The following is a 20,173-nucleotide window of genomic DNA, read 5'->3' as shown; positions in this document are numbered from 1 at the left end:
CCGGGGGCGGGTCGGTGGCTTCTCTCCATCTGGAGAAAGCATTAAGGGCCTGGCCTAATGCGATCCGCAAATGTGCTGCTGTTTCCGACCTGAGGCGGCGACTCTGGGCTGAAGGGAGGCGGCCAGTGCGGGGCCCTGGGACGGTGCGCCCCCCTCGCTCGCTCGCACCAGCAGTCCCCAGCGCGCACTCCTCCTCCGAGTACCCGCCGCCTGGCGGTCCCCGCGCCCCCGCTGCGCCCCGGTCCCGCACGCCCGCTGGCCGCGGCGCGCGCGTCGCGCAGCCCTTGGCGCTCTAGGCGCTTGCAACCCGCTTGCCAAGCGGCCGGACCTTCCGACGCCCGAGCCCACTAGCTTCTGTCAGCCCGTTTTCTACCTAGAAAGCCCCCAACCCGAAGATTCCCCAAGTCGGTGGAGTTCCCTCACGCTTAAGCGTCCCCGAATGTCTCTCCCCAAACCACTGGGACCCCCGGAGCCTGCCCGGCCAGAGGTCTCCGAGCCTCGCCGAGCGCCCGGGTCCTGTAGTTCCCGGGAACCGAGTCGTGCCCTGCCGCTCGGAGCCCCTCAACCCCACTGCGCTGTCTTGCTCCCCCCCACACCCGCGATGGAAGAGCCTTCCCGCCCCCGGGCGCCAAGCTCAGAGCACCCACCTGGCGCCGCAGAAGCGTCCGGGAAGTGCAGCCAGGCGGCGCGGGCTCGGCGCGCGCTGGGGAGAGGCGGACGGGAGCGGCCCGGTCCACACCTCGTGCGGGATCCGGGACCTGGACCTTCCCCGACGCCGGCCTCCAGCCCGCGGCGCCGCAGTCGCCGCCGACGCCGAGAAGTTAAATGGGGCTGGGACGGGGGCCGCCCCGCCTCTCCCGCCCCCTCCGGGCGTGCGGAGCGCGGCGCTGGCCCCGGCCCAGAAGCGGAGGGCGCGCGCCGCCACCTGCACCGCCCGGCAAGTGCACGGCGCGCCCGGGCGTCCGCCCGCCCTCGCGTCGACCCCGCGCCCTCCGCCAGCGCCGGGGACGCCGCGGGCTCGAGGGGAGCGCGTGAGGGGCGGGAGCCGGGCGGCTCGGACGCGCGGGGCTGCGGCGACGGCGAGACTCGGCTGGAACGCTCCTCCGCCCGCTTCCTGGAAGCCACTCCTCGCCCTGGGCCGGCCGCCAGGCGCGGTGCCAAGAGCCGGGACTGCCGACGCCGCCACCGCCGCCGGCGGCGGGCGCGCGGGGAAAGGCGGCCGCGAGCCAGCCGGGACGCCCCGCCTCAGCCGGAGCCGGGAGCGGGGATGCCATCGCCACCCCCCACCCCGCCCCAACCTCAGCGAGCCTCCGCCCGCCCCGCCCGGGCTCGGGCGCCGACTCTGCTAAGTCAGGCCCAGCGGCCACACGGAGGTTTGCCCGGAACCGCTGGCTCGTGCCTGCGAGCCTCCGGCGCTCCCGGCCAGGCATGACCAAAGTCGGAGACCAGTGGCCCCTCCCGGCCTGCCCGCCTTCGCCTCCAGCGGCGCCCAGAGCACACGCCGGGCCTGGGCCAGTGGACTCCGGTGAGCTCGCTCCCCACTAGGACCCTTGGCCACCAGGGACCACCAGGGACCGACCACCAGCGACCTGGTGCCTCTTGCTATGAGCCGAGCTTGGGTAACAGAGCTGTGCAGCTGCCCAAACCCCGGGGTACCCAGGCCTGAGATTTGGGGTGGCGGCGTCAGGGACCCGGAGTGGGGTGAATTTCCTCGTGGAGGTGGTGAGAAGTAGGTGGACTGCTTGTCCCTAGCCTTGATCTAATTTCAGAAGTATGAATCCAAGGGCCTCGGGATGGCTTGAAAAGTCTCATTATGCCTGGGGCTAAGTCTTCACAGTCCCCATTTCCTTGGGTGCCTAGTGTGTGCCAGCCACCTGCCAAGCTCTTCATGTGCAGCTCATCTTCACAAGGGCCCCAGGGTGTTAGTAACATTCTTCCCATTTCATGGATGGGAAAGCTGAGACCCAAGGGACACATAACTTGTAGGCAGTAAGTTGCAAAGTCAGCGCTGGAGCCTGCATCTCCCCTCTTTAAAGGCTCCACTGTTCAGCCCTGAAGGTTGTCTCCTGCCTGTTCTGTGGTTGGTACCTTACAGGTGGTGGTAGAGCTTTACCCAGAGGAGCTGGTGCTGCCTGTCTACCTCCATCATCTTCCCTTCCTTACTGTGGGACTTCCTCTGGCCCAGAGGAAGACCTCCAGGACTGTCTGTGTCTCTCCACTCCAGGTAAAATGGCCCGAATCTTTCAGGAAGTGAGAAGAGGACATTCAGTGTGAAGCGGGCAGAGGAGAGACTGGTCACTAAGTGCAGGGGAGGCTGGGCTAAACCAGAAAGAATGCAGCCATGTACAGTGGATTCTCCTTATTTGCCATGTAAGTTTTGTTCTCATAAAGTTAAGGGAACTTTAAAATGAATTTGGGAATACCAAACCATTGCTCCTGGGGAAAGCACAGAATTAGACTCTTGCCAGCCTCTGAGCTAAAAAACTACCTGGTGGCTTAAATGGTAAAGCATCTGCTTGCAATGTGGAAGACCCAGGTTCAATCCCTGGGTCAGGAAGATCCCCTGGAGAAGGAAATGGCAACCCACTCCAGTATTCTTCCCTGGAAAATTCCATGGATGGAGGAGCCTGGTGGGCTAAAGTCCATGGGGCTACCAAGAGGCAGACATGACTGAGCCTCTGTGCTGCGTTCTTGTCAACTGATCAATACATAACATTAACTTATGTGTCTTTCTCCTTAAAGACATCTTTGTTGTTATTGTTGTTGTTTAATCCCTAGGTCATGTCCGACTCTTCTGTGTCCCCACGGACTATAGCCCGCCAGGCTCCTCTGTCCGTGGGATTCTCCAGGCAAGAATACTGGAGTGGGTAGCCATTCCCTTCTCCAGGGGATCTTCCTCACCCAGGGATGAAACCCACGTCTCCTGGATCACGGGCGGATTCTTTACCACTGGAACCACCAGGGAAGCTCTAAAGACATCTTACTTAACATATATTATTGATTCATTAACGCTGAACCCACAACTTGTGCCCAAATAAGTTGATCTCACAGGTATCTCATCTAACACAAGGGTTTTGTCCACAGGGCACATCGCAGGGTTCCTCTGCTTAGGAGCATGAGACAGCAAATCAGCACTGCTCTTGAGGGCCATTTTAAACAACAGAATCACCAAGGGAAAAAAAGAATAAAACGTGAAAAGTGGCACTGAATAGGCCATCAGAGAATGCTTGTTTACAGTATGAGAGCTGAAACAAGGTGGAACATGGGGCCTGGATGAACCTGAGCTAGGAACATGTATATCAGGCAACTCAAAATTTCACCCCTCATCAGAGAACCATGAATGTGCTGCAAATCTTGATTTGGGGGACTGCAAATAAATTTTAGCAAGTAGGCAAGTTCGCAGATACGGAATCTGCAAATGATGAGGATTGACTGTGTGTGCTTCTCCTGTCAAGGTGTAAATTCAAAGCCTGAGCATAACATGCCTGCATGATCAATTGCTCAGTCGTGTCCGACTCTTTGCGACCCTATGGACTGTAGCCTGCCAGGCTCCTCTGTCCATGGGGATTCTCCAGGCAAGAATACTGGAGTGGGTTGCCATTTTCTTCTCCAAGGAATCTTCCAGAACCAAGGATCAAACCCATGTCTCCTGCACGGTAGGCGGATTCTTTACCACTGAGCCACCTGAGATGCCCCTGTCAAGGTATGGTCGAGGAATAATGATTCCAAACACAATATACCAGACTCTGTTCCAGGTACTTCGCTGGTATTAACTCTGTCCTTACACCAGCCCTTGGTAGCTCAACTGGTTAAGAATCCGCCTGCAATGCAGGAACTCCCGGTTCAATACCTGGGCCAGAAAGATCTGCTGGAGAAGGGATAGGCTACCCACCACGGTATTCTTGGACTTCCCTGGTAGCTCAGCTGGTAAAGAATCTGCCTGCAATGTGGGAGACCTGGTTTGATCCCTGGGTTGGGAAGATCCCCTGGAGAAGGGAATGGCTACCCACTCCAGTATTCTGGCCTAGAGAATTCCATGGACTGTATAGTCCACGGGGTCACAAAGACTGAGTGAAAGACTGAACGACTTTCACTTTCACACCAGCCTATGGGGTAAGTATCATGTTTATTCCACTTCACAAACTAGGAGACTGATGTAGAGAAAGGTTTAGACACCACATGTTCTTAGCAACTAGACTATACTGCATCTCGCGTCATTCACATTCCAAAATAGAGCCTATTGCAAAAATCACATGAATATTCAAAATGAAATGGAGAATTCAAAGAGAGATTATGCTGTGCAGTGGCAGCCGGGCACTCCCTCTGACTCAGGAAGGCACCGAGAAGTCTCCTGCCTTGGAGGAGAGTGGGATTGTTGGAAGCATTTGAGCTGCTGGGCTCTCAGGTGTTAATGGCTCAGCGGGGACTTCCTGTCTCATGTTCCTTGGCGCACTCAGCCTCCAGGGACTGCTCACACCAAGGAGGACGCCAGGGATGAGCCTTTCTCTCCCACAGGTGCCGGGGAACATCAAGCCAGCCCCTTTAAGGAACAGTTGGGAGAACAGCAGGGAACTGGTGAAAAGCAGGTGAAGCATCAGCAGTTCCCTGATGGACGTTCCCCTTCCTGCTCACCCTAGCGGGCTGAGTAGTCAGTCCTGTGAGTGCCCTTAAGGCCCTGTGAGTTCATGTTACCCATCCAAGCTCTGTCTGCTCGCTGCACAGCAGGCCAGTAACCAGGAGACCAGGTGTCGAGGCAAGGAATAGTGACTTTATTCAGAAAGCTGCGCATCCGAGAAGATGGAGGACTAAAGGTCTAGAGTACCATCTTATGGGGTCTAGACACCAGTTTCTTTCATAGAACAGAGAGAGGGAAGAGGTGAGGAAGTAAAGTAAAAAGGCCATGGGTCTTGCAGAATATCTCCTGGCTTGGCCAGCACTGGGGAGCTAGGAGAGGATGTATTAATTTCTTCAGGGGTCAGGGTGTCTCCCTGGGAGCTGAACAAAGGTACTTTAGTTTAACGTCAGGCAGAGGGGCAGGGTTCCCTGAGGCAGGCCATTATGTGTGCTTACAGCTACAGACAGCATCCTTTTAGTGATGAGAGTACCAAAAGCAACAGGAAGCAAAGCTTAAAAGAAACAGATCCAACGTGGAGTCAGGTGTGCTCTTTCCTGTTACATCAGGACAGCGAACTGCCCATGTCTGGGAGGGTGGGCTGAACCTCACAGGTCCTGTCCCCAGATTCACCGTCTAATCACCCCCAGAGAGCTCTCCTCCATCACTCTACCCAAGTGTAAATGCAGAGCCTGCTTCAGTGCCTGTACCTACTCCACCCTGCCACCCACCCTCCTCTCCCCTGAAACCTCCCACAATGTTTAAACAAGACATTGCCAAAGACGCTGAGGTGGGGAAGATTGGGGAATGGTAAGAACAGAAGGGAATGAACTCCCTAAAAGCTGTATCTGTCTGATCAGGCTACGGGGTGGGACTGCAGAACCAATCTCTCTGGTGGGTGGGGGAGGGGGTGGGGGTGGGCAGGATTCAGACCCCTCACTGCCCAGCTCCTGGACTCTCCCCCTATGAGAACCCCCACCACCTGGGGACAAAGGCAGTGCCTTTCAATTTGGAGAGGTCTAAGAAATCAAATTCCATTTCCTCCCTAAAATCGATCCTCTTGCATTTCCAGTCTCCCTTATCCATTTCCTAACCATGTTCCCAGCATCGCCTACTGACAAAAACCAAACACAACAATGCAACATTTGTATCAGAGATATATAGAGAGGTAGAGAAAGAAATGGAACCCCACTCCTGTACTCCTGTCTGGGAAATCCCACGGACAGAGGAGCCTGGTGGGCTACAGTCCATGGGGTCACAAAGAGTCGGTCATGGCTTAGTGGCTAAATGACAACATACAGAGAGGACCAGGAAGTTCCTACCAGTGATGCTGCTCTTGGGGTCGGTGTGGATTTCACCCTGAGAAGTGACGTCACGTCAGGGCTTTGGCCTGAATTTGTTCCTGATACAGAATTACTCTTTCTGGTTGCAGGTCTTGTAGATGGACTTGGGAAGCATGCTCAAGGCTGTGTTGGAGGCTGGTGGACAGGAGCCCTTGGAGACAAATCCTAGAGAAGGTAGAGCTGACTGCAGAAGGCACAGAGGAGCCACTGAGGTGAGCGTGGTGTCTTCCCGGTGTGAGACTGCCCGGGGAGTGCTTTTACAGGAAAGACCTGGAAGGGAGCAAGGGACACAAATAGGGATGGGTAGAGAGCAGAGACAGCCTGTGCACACGAGTACGTGTGGACACACACACAGACAGCCTCAGAAACTGAGAGGCATGCCCTCATGGTAGTTTGAGTCACTTTTATGGAGCAGTTCTTCTGGGTTTCCTTTGGCCAGTCGTCTTGCTTTGCCTGGTTCTGAGTCCATATATGGTACATCTCAGGATCCTCCCAGGTTGGCCCACTCTCTTAGCCAAGATGGATTCTAGTGAAGAGGCCTATGGGTGGGTTGACATCACCTACTATGGGGTGGTGCCCTCTCCCTTTTTCACCTTCGAGGAGCCTTTCTGCGCATGTGTAGTCGGGAAGATCTCCTAGAGCTTGGGAATGAGGAATACATGGTCTTTTATCGCTTATCTAGGCAGGACTCAAGCTCCTCTCTCGCGCCTGCTATTTTGGGACATCTGTCCACTGGGGAGGAACTCCAGCAGCTCAGCCTGAGGCCCACCTCTCTCCTGCCTCACTCTCATAAGCCAAAGAAGATGCTTCAGAGAAGGTCCCGGCTTTAAGCCCCTGGCTGCCACAATCACATAAATGGGAGGCGGGTGTATGTTCCCATGACGAGGGTTTGGACAGAGCATCTGCCCCAACAGCATCTAGCACACCTGGCTTCTCAGGTGTTCCCCACCCCACATGGGAAACAAGCTCAGCTAGAGCTGGTCGTTTTCTCTCTGTCCAGAGCCCGTCTTTGGAACAGAAATTTGCTTCATAAAAAGTGTTCAAGTCTCCTGCCTCATAAGCAAAAAAAAAAAAAAAAGGGCCTTGGGAAGAGGGGTGACAAGAGTGAAGGTTCTACTTGGCGAGGGGCTCTGTGCGCTTTGGCACACCCTCTTGGTTTCTGCTCTTGTCCTGCACCTAGACCCCCAGGGAGCCCCTTGGGGAGCCGGATCCATGATTTCAGGACTTCTTAGAGGTATGAGATCCATCATGTCAAGGCAGGAGGCTTGGGCCATTCATACTGCTGTAGCACTGGAAGTCTGAGCCAGTCAGAATCTCTGTCAGGAGAGTGAGGTAGTGTTGGACAGACTTTCTAGAAAGCTCCAAACCTTTGGGGTTGGGCAGGGGAGAGCTTTAGTCCCCCAAAGTGTTGCAAAGGAATGGAGTTGGATTTTGGTGATCCTTCTCAGGGCCAGCAAAGTCTCCAGGCCCCAGACCCAAGGCTAACTTCATGTGGCCTCTAGGGCTGGGAAGGGGCTGACCTGGCCATTTTACGTGCGTCTCATACTCTGATTGTACATGTATGTGTGTGTCTTGTGCTCAGTCATGTCCACGTCTTCGCGACCCCATGGACTACAACCCACCAGGCTCCTCTGTCCATGGGGTTTCCCAGGCAGGAATACTGGGCTGGGTTGCCATTTCCTCCTCCAGCGGATCTTCCTGACTCAGGGATCGAACTCTCCTCTCCTGCACTGCAGGTGGATTCTTTACCACTGAGCCAGGGGAAAGCCCATAAGCTTATTGCATACAAGCAAATCCTTAGGCCTCATTCAAGACTATGGCTTCTTTCTTTGCACATAATTCTAACAGGTTTGTTCATCTAGTTTTCAAGAGTAAATCAGAGGCTCTGAGTTAGAAAGGGACAGAATCTCTACTCAGAAAAGGGATACTGGCAGCCTAAAGGTGCTACAGAAAAACTGTAAAAGGCACAAAAGAAGTAAAAGACACCATAAGTCTGGTACAGTTTTGTTCACACTGGTAGGGCCTGAGAGGATCACAGGGTCACTCCAAGGGCTTTGTTCATGCTCGTGAACCCAGGTTATCTACAAATGCACTTGTTCATCACATTAAGTTTATGGATGTATGGAAGTACAGGCTACATTTCAGAAAAATAATCACTCATCAAAGGGCTAAATTGTAAGAAAAAGAAAACAAAGGCAGGCACCATGTATTCCTTTAACAAGTCACCTTTAGCTTCCTGAAAAGTTCACACCTGTCGTGAACAGTCCTGCAGTGAACATTGGGGTAAATGCATCTTTTTCGATTACGGTTCTCTCAGGGTATATGTCCAGTAGTGGGATTATAACAAAGGTTCGTCTAGTCAAGGCTATAGTTTTTCCAGTGGTCATGTATGGATGTGAGAGTTGGACTATAAAGAAAGCTGAGCACCAAAGAATTGATGTTTTTGAACTGTGGTGTTGGAGAAGACTCTTGAGAGTCCCTTGGAGATCCAACCAGTCCATCCTAAAGGAAATCAGTCCTGAATATTCATTGGAAGGACTGATGCTGAAGCTGAAACTCCAATACTTTGGCCACCAGATGCCAAGAACCGACTCATTTGAAAAGACCCTCATTCTGGGAAAGATTGAGGGCAGGAGGAGAAGGGGACGACAGAGGATGAGATGGTTGGATGGCATCATCGACTCAATGGACATGGGTTTGGGTGGACTCTGGGAGTTGGTGATGGACAGGGAGGCCTGGCGTGCTGCGATTCATGGGGTCACAAAGAGTCGGACACGACTGAGCAACTGAACTGAACTGAACTGATGGTACTTTTATTCCTAGTTTATTAAGGAATCTTCGAACTGTTCTACATAGTGGCTGTACCAATTTACATAACATGTAAAATAGATAACTAGTGGGTGGGGCAGCGGGAAGCTGCTATATAGCACAGGGAGCCCAACCTGGCGCTCTGTAACGCTCCACCTTAGAGGGTGGGAGGCTCAAGAGGGAGGAGATATATATATATCTCCTCAACTTCACGACTGAAGCAACTTAGCATGCATGTATTTATACACACACACACACACACACACACACATATATATATGTAAATAAGAAAGTGTTAGTCGCTCAGTCATGCCTGACTCTTTGCGACCCCATGGACTGCAGCCCACCAGGCTCCTCTGTCCATGAGGTTTTCCAGGCAAGGTATGTGTGTATATATATATATATATATTTATATATAACTGATTCACATTGATGTATGGCAGAGACCGTGACAACACTGTAAAGCAATTATCCTTCAATAAAAAAGTTCACACCTAGCACATCATCTCTGACAATTCCAGGAGACCAAGCTTTTATTCCAGAATTGAGCCATTTGAGCAAAAAGAACAGAGTGTAACATACTCTGTACACTTCACTGTTTAAAAATGTGATACCAGTTTTCTTACAAGGTGTCAAGAAGAGTTGTGCCCAAAGCATTTTCTCCCACGCTGCACTGCATGTCACTCACCCCGCACTGCAGAATGAGACCTGCTTGTTTAGTCTGCTTCCTTATGTGTTCCTTACTCTGTCCGCTTGGCAATATTTGGGTTGGAAACACCACAAAGAAATACTTGAAAAGTCTTTTTTCAAATATAAGTTCAATAAAAACATTTCTATGTGTTACATTTTGCAAAACACACAACTTCAGGAGAGTTTAGATAGCCAATTAAGCATTGTTATCCCTTCTTTACCAAGACTTGGGCAAAAATTTTCTATGGATAAATATGAAGAACTAAATTCCTTCAGATGCCACCATTCATATCTGGTCAGTTTTAGGCTTAAAGAACAATTCAGTTCAATACAGCAAAATGCAATATTTATGTTTTTTGCAATATATATTAAATTTTTGCCAGGTATGTCTAGGTCCTGGGAATACAGTGACATAGAAAGATACAGCCCTGCCTGAAGGAGCAAATGAGATACAGTGTGATAAATTATTTCAGAGATATAAACACAAGGAGCTAGAAAACTTTTGCATAGGATGGCAACTGATTCAGTCATGGGGCTTTTAAAGATGTCTTAGGAGAAGTGATATTTCAGCTATGAACTAAACTTTCTATTTTTTTTTTTTTTTTTTTGAGGAATCTCCATACTGTTTTCTATAGTGGTTGCACCAGCTTACATTCCCACCAACAATGTAGGAGGGTTTCTTTTTTTTCCCACAGCCTGTCCACCATTTGTTATTTGTAGAGGTGGCTCAGATGGAAAAGAACCTGCCTACAATGCAGGAGAACAGGGTTTGACCCCTCCATCAGGAAGATCCCCTGAAGAAGGAAATGGCTATCCACTCCAGTATTCCTGCCTGGGAAATCCCATGGACAGAGGAGCCTGGTGGGCTACAGTCCATGGGATCTCAAAGAGTTGGACACAACTGAGCAACTAACACTTTCAAGCTTTCATTCTGCCTTGTGTGAGGTGGTACCTCATTGTAGTTTTGGTTTGCATTTCTCTGATAATTAGCAATGTTGAGTATCTTTTCATGTGCCTGTTGGCCATCTGTGTCTTCTGTAGAGAAATGTCTATTTAGATCTTCTGCCCATTTTTCCATCGGATTGTTTGTTTTTTTGTTGTTGAGTTGTGTGAGCTGTTTGTATATTTTGGAAATTAAGTCCTTGTTGGTCCCATCATTTGTAAATGTTTTCTCCTAGTCTGTATATTGTCTTTTCTTTTTGTTTATGGTTTTCTTTGCTGTGCAAAAGCTTGTAAGTTTGATTAGGTCCCATTTGTTTACTTTTGTTTTTATTTCTGTTGCCTTGGGAGACTGATATTGGTATGATTTATGTCAAAGAATGTTTTGTCTGGCTGTAGTTTTAACAGTCCAAGCAAGAGCTCATGATGGCCTAAGCTGGTACAAGTGGTAGTGAAAACAGAAGAAAATAGAAGGATTTGAGACAGTTGTTAAAGAATTTTTAAGACTTGGTGAATTACTTAAAAGAGTAGAGAGGAGAGACAGTCAAGGTTGATACCCTGATTCCTGCCATGGGCCATGGGTGATGGCAGTGTCATTTGTGGAGATTGGGAGTGTAAGAGGAAGAGGAGTGTGTTGGGTGGAAAGAGAAAGAGCGAGAGATGATGACTTAACTTGGAACATTCTGAGCTGGAAATCCCTCTGGGTCTAGAATCAGGATGACAACTTGGGCTGGAGATTTAGCTTCATGACTCATCAGCATATGGTTGATACTTGAAGCCGTGGAAGTTGATAGTGTGGATGAAAACAGCCAGCTCATCCACCATCTATCCATACATCCATTCATCAGAAAAGGAATTTCTGTATGTCCTCCAGTGTGCATGCAGTATATGTATGAAAGTTTGAAAGTTTAGTCGCTCAGTCGTGTCCGACTCTTTGCGACCCCATGGATTGTAGACTACCAGGCTCCTCTGTCCACGGGATTTTCCAGGCAAGAGTACTGGAGTGGGTTGCCATTTCCTTCTTCAGAGGATCTTCCTGACCCAGGGATCGAATCCAGGTCTCCCACATTGTAGGCAGACACTTTACTGTCTGAGCCACCAGGGAAGTCCCTATATGTATAATTTCTCCTAAACAGTGAAAATATCACACGTTTCTTTTTCTCAAAAAAAAAAAAAAAAAGGAAAGAAAAAACCACCATCATTGTGAGGCACTTTTGATTTCTGTCTGTCTTCACCACTTGCTCATAGGGTTGAGTGGCTCTGGCCAGAAGGATGTTTCCTCAGCTCTGTTCTTTTGCTCTTTCATTGTGAACTTCAATCTGAAAAACACACCCACCCCTGAATCCTCCAAGGCAAAGTTTGACATTCAATCCTAGCCTGGGGCTCTGGTTTACCATCAAAGCATGAGTGGGTCTTATTCGGCCTTTCCCATGAAATTGCTAAATGCTGTTTCATTAAACGTGGTGTGCCAAAGAAGTGTATTTTTCTTGTTGTTTTTTAAAAACCAAGGAAAAAACCAAAAAACTCTGTGAAACAAGTATCCCCAAATTCATGTATGGTGTCAGGAAGATTGAGAACAAAATGACTAGTGTTCTACAAAGCATAAATAAGAAAAATGGAAAAGAATTTTTTCTTTAAAAAAGGAAGTCCCTAGGTATACCTATGGCTAATTCATGTTGATGTACAGCAGAAAACAAAGTGATATTGTAAAGCAATTATCCTTCAATTAAAAATAAAAAAATTTTTAAAAAACCCTGATATTGACATGAACTGTCAGATCAGGTAGAGACTTCATATCAAAGATGATTTGAACTCATATGTTGTATTCAAACTACCCATTCCCCACTGAAACCACTAAATGGATACTATATCAAATTCTCTATGAATGCTGGAAGCTGAGGAAGGGAATTTCCCCCATAACTGCCACTCACAGGGTTGATGCGATACACCAGTAGCCATTGCTCTGGTGACAGTGGCCCTGTGACAGAGGAAGAGAGCTGTGCGCTGTGAATGTCATCTGATGACGCTGCCAGGAAGCTAAGGCAACTATGGTCATCTTGTGGGAGAGTCAACATCACCTGTTCTTTTCTAATTTATTTTTATTTATTTATTTATTTTTGACTGTGCCGCACAGCATGCAGGATCTTAATTCCCTGACCAGGGATCAAACCCATGCCCCCTATGATGGAAGCATGGATTCAAAACCACAGGACTGCCAGGGTTTGTCCCAACATCACCTGATTCTTTTACTACATCTGGCCTGTGACCTCTCAGGGATGGTCCCTCTGGAGGGGCATCTCCCTGTGTGGTATGCCCCTGGGCTGCCTCCTGGAGTGTATGCAAACCACAGACCATGGTTTTCACAATGATCAGTTTAAGGTGACCAAAGTGTGTCACCCTTCTGGTGAAGGTTCTGAGGAGCAGTAACCCTTCCATCCTTGGAATCTCAAGAGTCACAGGAGCCTTTGAAGAGCGATCATCTTCTGAGTTGCATCTAGATGAACTGGGAGAGTCAAGAGGCAGAGGCGGTGACAGCTGAGAGCAACACAGCCTCATGTCCTTCCGTTATGGGTGCTCAGTTATTATCATCCCTGTGGCATCACATGGACAGTTATTAATATGTACATAAGGATTGAATAGGCTTCCCAGGTGGCACTAGTGGTAAAGAACCCACCTGCCAATGCAGGAGAGCATGGCAACCCACTTCAGTATTCTTGCCTGGAGAATCCCATGAACAGAGGAGCCTGGCAGGCTATAGTCCATGGGGTCATAAAGAGTTGGACATAAAGAGTGACTAACACAATACTGCATCAGTTTCTTAGGGCTGTCCTAACAAATGACTATGGCTAGGTGACTCAAAACAACAGAAACTAATCATCTCACTTCTGGAGGCCAGATGTCCAAAGTCAGTGTGTCAGCAAATCCATGCAGCACCTGAAGGTTCTGAGGAGAATCCTTTCTCACCTCTTCTTGGCTTCTGGGAGCACCACTCCAATCTTTCTCTGTCTTCACATGCTCTCCCTGTGGCCTGCTCCCCTATGTCTGGTTCTGTGACAAATCCCCCTCTCCTTTCTCTTCAGATACCAGTCACTGGGTTCAGTGCATGTGTTTAGTCATTCAGCCATGTCTGACTCTTGCGACCCCAAGGACTGCAGCCCACCAGGCTCCTCTGTCCATGGGATTTTCTAGGCAAGAATACTAGAATGGGTTGCCATTTCCTCTTCCAGGAGATCTTCCCGACCCAGGGATTGAGCCCGTATCTCCTGTGTCTCCTGCATTGCAGGTGGATTCTTTACTCACTGAGCCACTGGGGAAGCCCCATTGGATTCAGGGTCCATCCTAAATACAGGATGATCTCATCTTAAGACCCTTAACTTGACTCCATCTGCAAAGACCTTATTTCTGAACTTACATTTTCAGGTACTGGAGATGATGACTCAGACATTTCTTTTTGGAAGCCATTTATCAACCCCTCCAGGCACCAATACTAAAGTTTACTCTACATTCTATGTCCCACCTGAAATGATGCCCAACGAAGTTATCCAACATAGCTTATCCGAGGTTCTACGACTGAGACCAAAGGACAATAAGGTACTCTAATAACAACATACTAATATAAATGTAGACACAGAATGTAGAAAGAATTCTTACAGGTCCATAATAAATGACTGAAAATGGTCAAAAGATTTGAAGAGGCACTTGCAAAAGCTACACATATGGCCAATGAGCATATGAAAAGATGCTCCACATCATCACTCATCATCAGAGATTGGTCCATGGGAGGCACAAAGGGGCTTAGAATTACAGTACTGTATACTAAATAAGAGACTTTCTACACTAAGTCCCCTACATACGAATGAGTTCCATTCCAAAACAGTGCATAAGTCCAGTTTGCTCATTAATCCAACAAAGTTAGCCTAGGCACCCAACTAACACAATAGGCTGTATAGTACTGCAGTGTCATGGGTTTATAATACTTTTCACAAGAATATTACATAAAAAACAAACACAAAAGATAAACATTTTGAATCTTACAGTATAGTACCTTGAAAAGTACAGTAGGGCCAGCTACCACTTTTATGTGGTATAGGGGAGTGCAGGTTCAATTCCTGGTCAGGGAGCTAAAACCCACATGCCTTGTAGCCAAAGAATCAAAACGGAAGCAATAGTAACAAATTCAATAAGGACTTTAAAAATGGTCCAGATTTTAAAAATATTAAGAAAGCAAACAACAACAAAAGATTATCTAGTAGCTATTTATATTTAGAGTTGTGGTGGCTTAGTGTCTGCTTCCTTACCTTTGTGCACAGGTCTGGAGGTTGGCTAGAGTCACTCAGTTCTGGCCCACGCATCTCCCTGCAGTCAGCTGCTGCTGCTGCTAAGTCACTTCAGTCGTGTCCGACTCTGTGCGACCCCACAGACGGCAGCCCACCAGGCTCCCCCGTCCCTGGGATTCTCCAGGCAAGAACACTGGAGTGGGTTGCCATTTCCTTCTCCAATGCATGAAAGTGAAAAGTGAAAGTGAAGTCGCTCAGTCATGTCCGACTCTTCGCGACCCTATAGACTGTAGCCTACCAGGTTCCTCCGTCCATGAGATTTTCCAGGCAAGAGTACTGGAGTGGGGTGCCATTGCCTTCTCTGCTGCAGTCAGCTAGCTTGGGCATGTTCTCCTGATGGAGATGCACAGGTGCAGAGTACAGGTGGAAAGCTTGAGTATTTTTCAAGTCTCCATTGGTATCCAGCCTGCTACCATCCCACAGGTCAAACAATTCACCAGCCTGCACCCCAGGTCAGGGTGGTCACAGGAGGAACTTGCAGCTGCACGACTGCACTTCGGAATCAATTCAACATTAAGAATGACCAAGGCCTTTTGCCAACAGTGTGTCATGTTTATTGGGTGGTTCACAGGTCAGCTAAAACACATGAAGGGGAAAGACCGGAGGCCATCAGTCATGTCAGGAAACAAAATATTTAGCAGTTCTTAGCTTCAAGTGTTGGCTTCCATCACAGCTTGAGGAAGACGGGCCAGTCCCTGACAGAGCTTATGGGTGCTGTTTATTTTTAGCAACAAGAAGCACATACATTTATTTAACCAGTGACTTTTAAGACAATCAGCAAAAGAAGAAAACTGTATTTCCATGGAGCCAAGACAAGAAAATCATTTATACAAATTAAACTGATACAAAATACATTATAAAGAGAACCACACATACAAAAGTCATTAAGTTGGTCAAAGAGCAAGAATGCCACAGAACAACCACGCTGAGAACACTGGTGTGAATTCATTTCGGTTATGAAACTTATGTCCGAGAGAGTCTGAGTTAACACATTTACTGAGGTAAAGGCACAATCACTTCCACATAGTTAATGGGGAAGAAGCCAGATTCCCCATGCAGAATTCCTTCATACCAGTTTTCATCTATTTGATTGGTTAATGTAATGATGTCCCCTTCTTTAAATCCTAGTTCTCCTTGGTTTTCAGGCTCAAAGTCATAGAGACCACGACAGCAGGGCTGGTCCATGGGAACGTTAGAACCTGTCCGTATCGTGTGGAGACAAAAAGCACATGGTTAACATGACGGAGCATCCGTGGGGCATTGCAAAGGTGGAGGGTTGCAGAGGCCAGGAACAGCAGGCCCCTGCCTGCCTTCCTGTTGAGCCAGGACAAGGCTGGCTTAACCCCCACTGTGGCCTCTGCTCCCCTCAGCTCTCCCTCCTTCCCTAGCTGACCTCCTGAGCCTTGGCTTTTCTCATCATTTCTCCTAGCCAGAAAATTCAGGCCCAGCCCCTGTTCTTGAAGCAGCTGTTCAGCTCTGCCCGCAGCCCAAGGGAGGTGCAGAATTTTACAAGGGCTAACCCCTGCCCTCAGGGAGCTCATAGTTTCTTTCTGGAGAGTGGACAACACATGAGAAACATCTGAAGAACGAAGATGAGGGACTTCCCTGGTGGTCCAGTGGTTCAGACACTGTGCTTCCAATGCAGGGGACGTGGGTTCAATCCCTCATCAGGGAACTAAGATCCCCGCATGCGGCACAGGTGTGGCCAAAAAATAAAATAAACTGATAAGAAACCAAGGCCAAAACAACAACAAAGACGAGGTAGTATATCACCTACAACTCAGAGATTCAGAAGGAAGCAGAAAAGGCCTGGATGGTCAGGGCCATATTCCTAGAGCTGGGAACCAGGAGGTGGAACATGGCGGAGTGTAAGACTAGAGAGACAAGAGCAGAATCTCTACAGACCAGCCTGCAGCCTTGGGATTGTTGTACTGAGCCAGTAGTTCTCAGGACAACATTTTTAACGTAATTATTTTTTCATTTCAAAACCAAAACTAAACGTGGTAAAAAGATAAAGACAAAAAGAGAGAGTAAATACATGCAAAATTGACTGCTAATGAAGAGGTGCATGTGTGTCCGCTAAGTCATTTCAGTCCTATCTGACTCTGTGTGACCCATGGACTGTAGCCCTCTAGGCTCCTCTGTCCATGGGATTCTCCAGGCAAGAATACTGGGGTGGACTGCCACACCCTCCTCCAGGGAATCTTCTGGACCCAGGGATCGAACCCACATATCTTACAACTTCTGCATTGACAGGCAGGTTCTTTACCACTAGTGCCACCTGGGAAGCCCCAATGAAGAGGTCACCAGTGTTAACGTGATGGCATAGAAGCTTCCAGATTACTTTATGAATATATTTGTGTATGTATTTAACATATAATTATTTTCATAAAAGAATATTCCTATTTTATTACTGTGAACATTTTACAGGTTACTTTTAATTACTGAACAGTTGTCAACTATATCAGGATAACATAATTTCTTTATTGTTGTTTTGTTTTGGCTGCGTGGTGTGGCACATGGGATATTAATTCCCTGACCAAGGATCAAACCCCTGCTCCCTGAATTGGGAGCTCATAGTCTTAACCACTGGACCACAGGGAAGTCCCTAACATAACTTCTTTAACTGATATCCTATTAAAGGATATTTAAAGGTCTTCCTTTCCTTCCTTCCTTCCTTCCTTCCTCTTTCTCTCTCTCTTCCCTTCTACATTCCTTCCTGTTCATTTTCCTATTTGTTTCCTCTTGGCATTCATTGATAGCTCTTTGAAAAATATCATAATATATGTGTATTTACAAATATGTACATTTAATTCCTGAGGGTAAACTTCTAGGAGAAAATTTGCTGTTCATAGACATAAATTTTTCCAAGACTTTTAAAATTTACTACCAGTATATTTTTCTATTTTCTTTGTCTTAAAAGTATTAGGTGCCCCTAATATATTATGGACTTTTATACTATAAATATTAACCTCGTATCTGTCATATTTGATATATACACTATTTCCAGCTTATTATATGTATTTTTTCCTTTCATTTTGTTTTTGGAGTGTGTACTGGGGGTGGGGCAGGGATGGGAGTTTCTGTTTTATTTTGGCATCCATGCAGAAATTTTAAACCACACAAGCAGTCAAAGTGGTGAAACTTTTCATTCATGGTTTCCCTTCCACAGTTATACATAAATATTCAACTAAATTTATCCCAGTAATTTTTTAAAATTAATTTTTATTGTGAAGATGTTTTCCTTCAATCCATTTTTGCAAATAAAGGTATTATTTATTTTTAATAATGTTTAAGCAGCTATCTGAACACAATTCATTAAATAGTAATAATCCATTATTCTCCACTGATTTCAATACTACTTTTGTCTTTATCATATGTTTAATTATCATGTGCACTTGGATCTATTTTAGCATTTTCTACTTTCCCCCACTGATGCATTTCAGTAACTGTACCACACCATTTTAAATAATGTAGCTTTAAAGTAAATGTCCCTTGGACTGCAAGGAGATCAAACCAGTCAATCCTAAGGAAATCAACCCTGAATATTCATGGGAAGGACTGATGCTAAAGCTGAATCTCCAACACTTGGCCACCTGATACAAAGATCCAACTCATTGGAAAAGACCCTGATGCTGGGAAGGATTGAAGGCAAAAGGAGAAGGGGCAGCAGAAGATGAGATGGTTAGATGGCATCACTGACTCACTGGACATAAATTTGAGCAAACTCTGGGAGATAGTGGAGGACAGCAGAGCCTGGCATGCTACAGACCATGGGATTACAAAGAGTCTGATATGACTTAGCAACTAAACAACAACAAAAAGTAAAAGTAATTAGTAACGTAAGTTCTTCTCTATTATTCTTTTACAGGCATCCCTTGGAGATATTGCAGGTTTGGTTTCAGACCATTGCAATAAAGCAAACATCTCAATAAAGCAAGTCACACACATTTTTTGGTTTCTCAATGCATACAAAAGCTGTTTACACCATCCTGTAAATAGCATTGTGTCTAAAAAAACAATGTATACACCTTAATTTTAATATATTTTATTGCTGAAAAATGCTAACCATCATTTGAACCTTCAACAAGTCAATCATTTCTGCTGGTGGAGAGTCTTGCCTTGTTGTTAATGGCTGCTGACTTATGAGGGTGGTGTTTGCCGAAGGTTGGGTGGCTGTGGCAACTTCTTAAAATAAGACAACAGTGGAATCTGCCTCATGGATTGACTCTTCCTTTCACAAACGATTTCTCTGTAGCAGGCAATGCTGTTGGACAGCATTTTACCCACAGTAGAACTTTTTTCAAAATTAGAGTCAGTCCTCTCAAACCCTGCTGTTGCTTTATCAACTAGGTTTATGTAATACTGTAAATCCCTTGTTGTCATTTCAACAGTCTTCACAGCATCATCAGTAGATTCCATCTCAAGAAACCTCTTTCTTTGCTCATTTATCAGAAGCACCTCCTCATCTGTTCAAGTTTTATCATGAGGTTGCAGCAGTTCAGTCACATCTTCAGGCTCCACTTTGAATTCTATTCATTCTCTTGCTCTTTCCACTACATCTGCAGTTATTTCTTCCACTGGAGTCTTGAACCCCACAAAGTCATCCGTGGGGAATGAAAGCCACTTCTGATAATGTTGATATTCTGGCCTCTTCCCATGAATCACAAACATTCTTAATGGCAAGCAGAATCCCTTCCAGAAGGTTTTCCATTTACTTTGCCCAGATTCATTAGATGGATCACTGTATGTGGTAGCTATGTTGTTCATTCGCTCAGTCATGTCCGACCCTTTGTGACTCCATGGACTACAGCCCACCAGGCTCCTCTGTTCATGGAATTCTCCAGGCAAGAATACTTAAGTGGGCTGCCATTTCCTTCTCCAGGGGATCTTCCCAACCCAGGGATCAAACCCGTGTCTCCTGCATTGGCAGGCAGATTCTTTACCATTGAGGCACCAAGGAAGCCCCACATAGGCAGAGTAGATTCAGCATAATTCTTAAATGCCTTAAGATCTTCAGAATGGTGCATATGCATTGGCTTCTACTTAAAGTCACTGCTGCAATAGCCCCTAACAAGAGAGATACCCTGTCCTATAAAACTTTGAAGCCAGGCACTCACTTTTCTTCTCTAGCTATCAAAGTCCTAGATGGCACCTTCTTCCAATAGAAAGCTCTTTCATTTAGACTGAAGATCTCTTCTTTAGTGTAGCCACCTTCAAGAATTATCTTAGCTAGATCTTCCTGATAACTTGCTGCAGCTTCTCCATCAGCACGTGCTCCTTCACCGTGCAGTGGTTAAGAATCCACCTGCCAATGCAGGGGACATGGGTTGACTCCCTGGTCCCAGAAGATCCCACACATGGCAGAGCAACTAAGCCTGTGTCCCACAGCCAGTGAGCCTGTGCTCTAGAGTCTGTGCTCTGAAACAAGAGTTCCTCTGCCA

General features: G+C 47.3%; 3 protein-coding genes across 11 annotated transcripts in view; 1 reads left to right on the top strand and 2 right to left on the bottom strand.

Annotated features, from left to right (window-relative positions):
• The window catches only part of ADAMTSL3 (ADAMTS like 3), a 392,562-nt gene extending 391,777 nt beyond the window's left edge, over positions 1–785 (bottom strand). For all 4 annotated transcript variants that reach the window (XR_006273566.1, XM_043489726.1, XM_043489723.1 and 1 more), the window contains exon 1: positions 648–785. The gene's annotated coding sequence lies outside the window, so the exon portion shown is untranslated. The remainder of the gene's footprint in view (positions 1–647) is intronic.
• Positions 440–18,676, top strand: LOC122454945 (basic proline-rich protein-like). Its single transcript, XM_043489596.1, has 4 exons — positions 440–1,525; positions 2,225–2,370; positions 6,045–6,167; positions 18,601–18,676. Exon 1 carries the CDS (start codon positions 440–442, stop codon positions 1,430–1,432), a length of 993 nt encoding a protein of 330 aa, XP_043345531.1. The 3' UTR covers positions 1,433–1,525; positions 2,225–2,370; positions 6,045–6,167; positions 18,601–18,676.
• The window catches only part of SH3GL3 (SH3 domain containing GRB2 like 3, endophilin A3), a 103,339-nt gene continuing 98,426 nt past the window's right edge, over positions 15,261–20,173 (bottom strand). For all 6 annotated transcript variants that reach the window (XM_043489729.1, XM_043489730.1, XM_043489728.1 and 3 more), the window contains one exon: positions 15,261–15,928. In XM_043489729.1, the coding sequence (XP_043345664.1) occupies positions 15,723–15,928 (206 nt within the window). In that variant the 3' untranslated portion in view covers positions 15,261–15,722. The remainder of the gene's footprint in view (positions 15,929–20,173) is intronic.

Source organism: Cervus canadensis, chromosome 17 (genome assembly GCF_019320065.1).
Source record: "Cervus canadensis isolate Bull #8, Minnesota chromosome 17, ASM1932006v1, whole genome shotgun sequence".
Taxonomy (NCBI): Eukaryota; Metazoa; Chordata; class Mammalia; order Artiodactyla; family Cervidae; genus Cervus; species Cervus canadensis.
The sequence above is the reverse complement of the archived record's forward strand: the minus strand, read 5'-3'. Positions and strand labels throughout refer to the sequence as shown.

Coding starts and splice junctions, on each gene's coding strand:
- LOC122454945 (XM_043489596.1), top strand. CDS start 440: ATGTCTCTCCCCAAACCACTGGGACCCCCGGAGCCTGCCCGGCCAGAG.